Source organism: Poromitra crassiceps, assembly GCF_964638095.1.
Source record: "Poromitra crassiceps genome assembly, chromosome: 1".
NCBI classification, from domain to species: Eukaryota; Metazoa; Chordata; class Actinopteri; order Beryciformes; family Melamphaidae; genus Poromitra; species Poromitra crassiceps.
Window position 1 is genome coordinate 70,665,517 of NC_139623.1, and position 9,248 is coordinate 70,674,764.

Consider the following 9,248-nt stretch of genomic DNA (forward strand, 5'->3'; position numbering starts at 1 on the left):
GGAAGAGGCTGTGAATGAATGAACGAACGGAGAAGTCTAACAGCAAAGTTAGCACATAGAATAATAATACTGTACTGTACGGAAGAAGTCGGTAATAAATGCAACAACGTCTCAAGGCTAAAGGTGTGTCCCGGTGTGCTGCTGTGTCTCCCGTCTGATGTGTATTGTGGGTGGTTGGTCCCGAAGCTAAAAGTAAACTATACTTCGGCCCTGGAGGAAAGGAAACCTCCCCTGTGCTTCTCGACTATGGTCTGGGGGCAGAAGCAGGAAAGATCTTCCAACAATATGATAAAGTGTGGTTATTTATGGTGGAGGGAGGGTCATGCATTTATCTCCAGTCACTCAGGGAGGGACATGGAAAAATATTTATAGATCTGGGGAGGGTGAAGGAACAAAACGAAAACAAAGTCGCCCCTGCACCATACCCCCCCCCCCTCTCATAAATAACGCACTGTCCCCTACCTGGCCGTATTGGTGTCTGCTAGGTCTGACTTGATGTATCTTCCTTGAGGTATGTTTGCCAACTGTGGTATGTTCACCATACATGTGAAGTGTACTGGCACTGCAACTGACCCTTGTATTTTGTCTTTTAGTTCCTGTCTACCTGTTTGTGTTGTGGATCGTAACCTGAGTCCTAAGACAATACACTTTGTGTCAAGGTAATGGTCACTGGGGTATAATATATACCTGAGGTAATGGTGACGTGGCAGACCTTTAATTGATTATTCCCCCCCCTCCTTAGTGGAGCATTGGCTGGCGGTGGTGGAGGCTAGGCACTCTAGTGTGGTCCCCTTCACCGGATTTTAGTGTTAAGCGTGCTGGGACACCATATATTTCACCTGTTTGCAGTGATTGCCGTTTGCTGTGAGTACACGAGTGGTGGGTAAGTTGTGGCACCCCTGGAACACACCCTTATGTAGGCTGCTTCCCCACTGCTGGTCACGTTCCCCCTCCTTTTTATAGTTTGGTTTTAAGTATTGGAAGTGTTATTAAAAATAATTAATCTATTATCTAAACTGTTGTAATAAACCTATTGCTAAACATTCATAAACATTGAGATTTTCTCTACTAATCTATTTCCTCCACAAACACTTCCAGTCATCAATCATTCAATAAATTTACATTTACTTTTGGAACCACATATCTGTCTTGCTTTAAGGTGTTGAACTTGTGTAGCCTATGAGACTTGTATTTCATTTAGCCTAGGTTTCCATCTTATAGTTCCTGGGGTGAAATTCCCCAGGTGGCGTTGTCGGGTCATTTATATCTTCTGGTTTATTTACACCACCACCTTGCCACACTTGCTTAGTAACTAAAACTATTCAAGCCACATGAAAACATGAGTCACTCACCGGTCTATTTGGTGTGAGCGGTTTGCAGCATCAGTTCTGAAGCACGTCAAAGGTTTAGCTTGGGCTCTGCTGGGACGTGCTGAGGGTGCTGAGGGTATGTGATGTGACATGAAAGTCAGGATGCACGGTTTGATCTGAGCCAGTGTTTGAGGTGCTGCTTGGTGCTTTTTTCCCTTTTCTTTTTTGTTACGCAATAACAATCTGAAATGTGTGACTTTTGTGAAGATATCCTGCATCTTATCAAACAGTCCCTCAATAGATATTTGCAGGCCTTTATTGTTGTTGATTTACCTCTTGGATTCTGCACTTCTTTCTTGGACAGCGTAGTCCTATAGATCAAATCACACTGTAATGTTCCTATTCATAGTATTCCGATGTCACAAGCCTTTTTCCTACCAATATGGCGCTACAATACACACAGCTCATTGGCTGTAAGTGTCACTTGATTGTAATCACCTGTTAATTGATCACAATCACCTTTTTCCTACCAAAATGGCCGTGTGGTGATGTAACAGAATACTATCAATACGAGGGATCAGCCGAGCAGCGTCACTGGGTGGCAACGACAATGGAACCCTATGGAGCCCAAGTGGCACGAGGCTTGTGTGTCTGACTCTAGCGTGTCCGTCATCTTTTGTATTGTAAAGCGGCCTTGGGTTCCTTGAAAGGCGCTATATAAATCCAAGCTGCTATTATTATTAAAAACTGCAAGAGTTCACACAACTTTAACACGGCATGCATTATACATCAAACTTTTGAGCTAATTCTGCTCACTCAGAATGTCAAAATATGCGATGTGATGTAGTTTTTGACTAGTTTGTTTGGCACAACTCGGGGTGCCGCATTTCTGGGTGGCAAGTGACGTTGCGCTGATTCGTCCTATAGCTAATATTCCTAGAGATGTCTACTGTGATAGGCTATTTCAATAGTATCCCTCTAAAAATGATTAATGGATAGCTTATAGATGGTTTCAACAACAACAAAACATAAACATTCTAAATTGCCCCCAGCTTACTTGTTGCAGTGTTCAATAACTAACAGGACATACGGTAGCTATGTTCCAAGCTGTTGCCTAGCAACACAATTCGGTGAAACGCGTATATAGCCTATAGGGTTAGTAGCCTACTAGCCTACAGCCTAATAATTCTATAAGAGAACACAGCTTCATGTTAATGACCTTTTTTATTCACAAGTTCATGAGCTGCACCCCCCCCCCCCCCCCCCCCCCCACACACACACACACACACACATACAGTCACAGAAGAGAAACACACACTCGCACATTTTCAACGAAAGTGAAATATCACATTAAACAACTTCAGTGATGCGGCGGAGAGGCAAATTGCTATTTACAGTTTAGCCATTCTGACTCCCACTCAGGTGCTGTTCAGGTGCAGGACCGCCATTACCAAGCTGGAGAATGAGTTCAAGAGCAGCAACATTACTACTGTCATAACACACACACACACACACACACACACACACACACACACACACACACACACACACACACACACACACACACTACATTTCCTATCCCATTGGACCCACATGCAATACCAGACATAATATAGATCCTAGTAAGCCTGAGAACCAAATAAAAATAGTCATTCAAAATTATATGGACTTTTACAAAGTAATTGGTAATTTCATTATATTGTGTGTGCAAATTATAGGCCTATTAGTGTGGCTATTGTTCATTTAGTGATAAATCCATGTAGAGGCATAGTCCATCTATCATAGGGAAGTGATCTTGAGGCTGGATGGGTGTAAACTTTTGTGTTTTGGACATGTATGTACAGTGTCAAGTGAGCAGGAATTTTCAAGCTGCCCGCTCACATTCAGAACACCATGAAATCGGACGTTTCATGGTGTTCTGAATGGGAGCGGGCAGCTTGAAAATTCCTGCTCACTTGACACTGTACGTACATAGCCTACATGTCCAAAACACAAAAATTGACACCCATCCAGCCTCAAGATGACTTCCCTATGATAGATGGACTATGCCTCTACATGGATCAAGTGAGTTTGACGTGCAACAATTGACTTCAAGTAGGCTATGGATTTAGAATTATTTGCACACATCTGGCAAGTAGGCTACCTACTTCTCACAAGACCACATTATCCATGCATTTGCATAATGGGTCACCTAGCCTATAGCTTGATAATCTTTTCTCTTGATGTCTTCCCTAGAGGCCATAATCAGGTGAGAGGTAGGCTACCCTCTATTGACCAGTGTGAGCTAGAGACACACCCTGTGGCAAGCATTTCAAGAAATAACACACTGTCTCCTTTGTATGTCTATTTTCATTCAAACATTAAACTAGAGGTTTATCTTAGTATGTTCATTATGTTGGACATAGTTAGATTTCTACTTCAATGTTTATGGTTAAAAAAATGAAATTCCTGCTGGCCGGAAGTGAAATTCCTGCTCATTTGACGCTCGTCGTGACGGAGCCCAACATGAGCATGGGTGCCTGGCCAATCCCGGCGCTTGACTGCTGCGTAGGCCGGCACAGGGCGTGGTTTTGGCGTAACCTATGTGGGTTTCGAAATAACGCGGCGCACACGTTTTGATACCAGAAGTAAGTGATTTTGGCTTCAAAATAAAAGCACATTGGAAAAAGGTAACCAGCGCTAGTCTAAAGTAAAAATTCAAAATAGACAGTGACATATTTTATTTATACTTTCATTTACTAGAGGTTCTTAAAATATATTGTTTATTTTGACGTCGGTGTTTTAGTAGGCTATTAAAATAAAAGATTAAAACGACGTTTATCAAGGATTTTACTTTGAAAATTGTGAGCGGACGTAAGGAGCTAGAATGACGCACGTCCCGGTGCTTTCTGCATGGCGGCTGTGGCTTCTCGCGCCCCTCTGCGGGTCCTGTGCATCCACGGTTACCGGCAAAACGGCAGCTCGTTCCGCGACAAGACCGGAGCGCTGCGGAAGCTGCTGAAGAAGCACGTGGAGCTCGTGTATATGAGCGCACCGCACTGTGTACCGCAAGCCCGCAGCGGTGAGTCAACTCAACACCTCACCTCACAGAGCTGTGTTGTGTGACTGAGCGAATAGAGCTAGCGAATATAAGAAGTTCTGGTGAGATTTTTCAAAAAATTTCAAAGTAAAAGAACGATTCAGAGCAGACAGGGGCGATTGAAAAATCATTATTTTCCACATGAAACTAAAAACTAAGCATTTAAATGAAGCTTTATAATACAAATGATGTTTCTGTATGACAATAACTGTTTCGTCGATAACATTGAGAATGTTCTTCTCGGTATCTTAATAGATAAAAGCTGTTCACTGGAGTGCATAGCCTAAATTGGACACTGGACAGGTTTGTGTTCAAAGTGGGAGCTTGCCAAACATATGCACACGCTCGGGTAGACCTCCTCTATCAAATCACACTGTCAGCTAACCTCGGGAGGAATAAAAAAAAACATGGCAGGCCGTCAAACCCACCCAGAGGTCACTCATATTGTCATTTCTGTACAAATATTGGAGACTGTACACCCCTCTGTCGAAAGTGGCAGCACAAACGATATATGCACGCGCTCTGGTAGACCTCTATCACATCACGCTCTCAGCTAACCTCGGGAGGAGTAACAAAAAACATGAGAGGCCGTCAATTAATTTTATTTGTTCGATAGGGGACAGGTGTACATTAATGAACATTTAAAAAAAATGTAAATGCACGACAATTGCAGTCACAAGACTGATTTCCATTGTTAGTCCCCCTGCCAGATGATTCAGGCTTTTGAGTCCTGATAGGGGTAAAAAGTAACATAGTGCAACAAAAACATATTTAAAATGTAAACACAATGTATTGTGTTTACATTTTAAATATTTACACTCATATTGTCATTTCTGTACAAATATTGAACACTGTACACCCCTGTGTCGAAAGTGGCAGCACAAACGATATATGCATGCGCTCGGGTAGACCTGCTGTCCATCCTCTATCAGCCGCGGTGAGTCAGGTGGTACATTGTCAACAGTCTCGGTGTATTTTGGGAAGGTCCAAGTTTCCTTTCTTTTCAGTATGTGTCGTTTGTTCCTTCTGTAGATTTGTTCATTGTCGGTCTGTAGGCCTACGATGTACGACTTCGGTTGTTCATGTTTCTTCAGTATGACAGCACGTTTCCACTCGTTTTGCTGTCTGATTCTCACTCTTTCTCCTTCTTTCACCTCAGGTAGCTTCCTTGTCCCACGGTCAAAGTAGTGCTTCTGCTTGTTTTGTCTGTCCCTCAACCTGCTCCGTACATGTTTATACACTTGTGGCTTTAACAGGCTCTTTGACACAGGTATTTCTGTTTTCAGCCTCCTACCCATGAGCACTGTGCAGGGGAGTAGCCTACTCCATCCAGTGGCGTGTTTCTATACTCCAACAGAGCGATGTACGGGTCTGTGAGACTGTCCTGTGTTTTTCTCAGCAGATTCTTGACCGTTTGAATGGCTCTTTCTGCTTTTCCGTTTGATTTGGGGAAACTCAGGGCTTGAGGTGGAGTGTTTGAACTCCCAGTTGTTTGCAAACCTCTGCATTTCTGCACTTACAAGTTGTCTCCCATTGTCTGAAAAGAGTTCATCAGGTACTCCATGTCCATGTCTTGCAAAAATAGACTTTAGAGCTGTAATGATGTGTTTGCTTGTAGTCCCATTTAACTTTGAAATCGCAGGACACTTAGAATAATAATTCACGTACAGAAGATATTCTGCATTATTGAAATGGAACAGATCCATTCCAACTTTGGACCACGCTCTCTCAGGGACTGGATGAGATATCAAGGGCTCGATGGGGATTGTGATTTTTGTGTTTGTTGCACACTGCACATTTCAGTACAACATCCTCGATCTGTTTTGCCGTTCCCGGCCAAAACAGGATATCTCTGGCTCGTACTTTACTCTTCACAATTCCCATATGTGCCCCATGAATTTTCTCAAGCATCTCTTCTCTCATCTTTGTAGACCCCTGTTCTAAACTATTAAAACTAATCAAAATAACCATTGTCTGCCCCTTCAGAAGCTCAGGAGAAGGAGAGCTGCTCAGAGCCTGCACCCGGAGGCGATGAGGACTCCAGGGGATGGTGGTTCTCTGACGTCCAGGCACGGGCGTTCAGTGCTCAGCAGCAGTGTGAGGAAAGCCTGGGGCTGGACGAGAGTGTGGCCGCTGTGAGAGAAGCAGTGAAGGAGCTGGGCCCATTCGACGGTGTCCTGGGCTTCAGTCAGGGAGCAGCTTTGGTGGCCATGCTGTGTTCCCTTCAAGAGCGAAGCCCGGAGCCAGAGTTCAGCTTCCGCTTCGCCGTGCTCGTGGCGGGTTTCCGCAGTGCGTGCGAGGAGCACCAGAAGTTCTACAGCGCTCCTCCCCTCCTGATCCCCTCCCTGCACGTGTTTGGACTGGAGGACCGGGTCATCCCCGACAACATGAGCAGGGAGCTGCTGCCCACCTTCCAGGACGCTCAGGTCCTCGCACATCCTGGAGGCCACTTCGTGCCTGCTGCGTCCGCTCACAGACCAACCTACCAGGACTTTCTCAAGAGGTTCCAGTGAAAGAAGAGTCGCAGAAACTGAGTCAATGGCTTTTTATGTGGGAAACGGTGATTCATGTAGGAGACTAAATAACTTCAATGTGACCGCAGAATGTCGATTATTTCATGTGGAGAAAGATCTTCTGGTAACATACCGTCATTGATGCCAAAGCCACTTTGTGTAAGAGAGCACAAGCTTCAGCCCCTTTGCTTTTGATGCTGTATTTTCCACCGTTCTGATGCTGTCAAACAAGAGAGTGACTTCTGTCCATGTCAGGGTGCTCTGATGCTCTGTAGCAGACAATCAATTAAAGAGACAGATATTTTACTTTTTGTCTTCTGGTCTCTGTCTAGTTTTCTGTGAGCTGTGTAGCCTCACTTTCACTTCAGTGCCCAACTTTTTACATGGCTGCACGCTAGGGCTGGGCGATTAATCGAATTTTAATCATGATTACGATTTGGGCTGTCCACGATTATGAAAACAAGATAATCGACATACAACGATTTTGCGGCTCTTGTCACTCTCGTTCTGTCTTGTGTTGTAAATCAAGCGCACGCCTTCCTTTGCTCGGCCCCTCCCCCAAAGCCCAAAGCACACCGTTTCGTTTCAGCTCGAGTTGTGAATGACTGTCATGTGAAGAGCCACGGCACGTTTCTCCTCCCCGCTTATTTCCTTGGTAGCACAAGAATAAGATGACAGAAGTCACAGAATGAGAGCCGCTGGTCGAGAAGAGAGGTAAAACAACGTATGTGGGGTGGAAACACTATGGTTTAGCCGAGTTTAAAGGTCCACACATCAAGAGCGATGCAAATATACAGCACGGAATTGCGATGCGAGTTTTGACCCACCTGTCAAGATATGCGCGGTCGTGGTGGCTGCACCCCGCAACACGACCTCTCCCTCTTTGTTTAATCACTTGAAATCCACTCACAAAGTGGTCTATGACCAAGCAATAAACGCTAAACGAACAAAAAGACAAAGCCCCATCTAGTTACTGCCACCGCATACAGTCATCGATTCAGGACACTTTTTACAATGCAACCGCATATTCAACAGCTAACGAGCTCACAGATAAACATTAACAATAGCCTATTATGAACCTAAACGTGTTATTGTAAGTCGTTTTGGATAAAAGCATCTGCCAAATGAGTAATTTAATGTAATGTAAACGAACGTTACTAGCGTTCTCATTTGGTTAATTTTGAGGTGTAAGGACTACTAGTTCAGATGTTTACCAACATATTGAATGTAGATTAATAGTTGCAGTTGATTGTGGCAGTTCACTGCAACATAGTAGGCCTACATATACTGTATATTTATTTGTTTTTATTTTATTTCTAAATCTTTGCACTTTTATTATTTATTTTCACTTATTTATTTATTTTCAATTATATCTAAAATCCAAAGACATCCAATGTTAAAAAGCAAAGCCAGTGTAAATGTTCAATAAATTCATGATGTTCTCAATGTCAATGAGTAATCGTGTTAAATAATCGTGATCTCAATATCAATCTAAATAATCGTGATTATGATTTTTGCCATAATCGAGCAGCCCTACTGCACGCCTTTATTGATTGAGTCTCTCACAAAAATGTATAGGTGAGATCATGACATTCTCCCAAATAACTACACAAATATACATTGAGTGTCTTAAAAACGTCTTCTTTCTGGAATATTATTTTAGATATTGTCGAGACAGTAGACATCGGGAAACCTAATGATTTTTCCAAGAAATTCAGGAAATATCGGTGAATAACAAATGACTCACTTTACTGGAATGTACCAGAATGCATTTTTCACAAATTCATTGCTTTCATTGTTGATTTTCACCCTTTCTCTCTACAGTGTTGTGGAAGCCAGACTGTGTTTGCCCCTTTTAGAAAAAAAACATGTTAACCAGGAAGGAATAAAAAAAATGTGGTCATGAAAGTGCTTAAATTTGATTACGTGATGATGGCATTCTACATCAGCACCACTGTGTGTGAACCCTGGCTTAAGCATCGTGACAGGCAGCCATGCAAGTATAGAATGTGACCAGGACAGATATACTGGAGCATATAATGACGTCAACTTGAAACTGTTTCAACTACCACACACAGCCTATAATAGTATAGCCTATGTTTATAAAAAAAATTATAATAATCGATCTCTGGACATATGGATAGATATCAAAGGATTAAAATAAAAATCGATTACAAATCGGAGAATCGATTTTTTTTAACCCAGCCCTATTGAAAAGTGTTGTTTTGTTTGGTGCAGAGTTGATGCTAATCAGGATACATGAGGGGGGGATCCAGGCCTAAACACGATAGATATGCTAACAGTAAACTGCTGGAATGATGTTTACAGATCATTTTGTGGTCGCAT

General features: G+C 42.9%; 1 protein-coding gene across 1 annotated transcript; it reads left to right on the forward strand.

Annotated features, from left to right (window-relative positions):
* Positions 1-4,202: 4,202 nt before the first annotated feature.
* Positions 4,203-8,783, forward strand: ovca2 (OVCA2 serine hydrolase domain containing; the record flags this gene model as incomplete). The annotated part of the gene is made up of 2 exons (XM_083654201.1): positions 4,203-4,371; positions 6,376-8,783. The coding sequence occupies 2 exons, from the start codon at positions 4,203-4,205 to the stop codon at positions 6,900-6,902; spliced, it is 696 nt and encodes a 231-aa protein (XP_083510327.1). The 3' UTR covers positions 6,903-8,783.
* Positions 8,784-9,248: the final 465 nt, after the last annotated feature.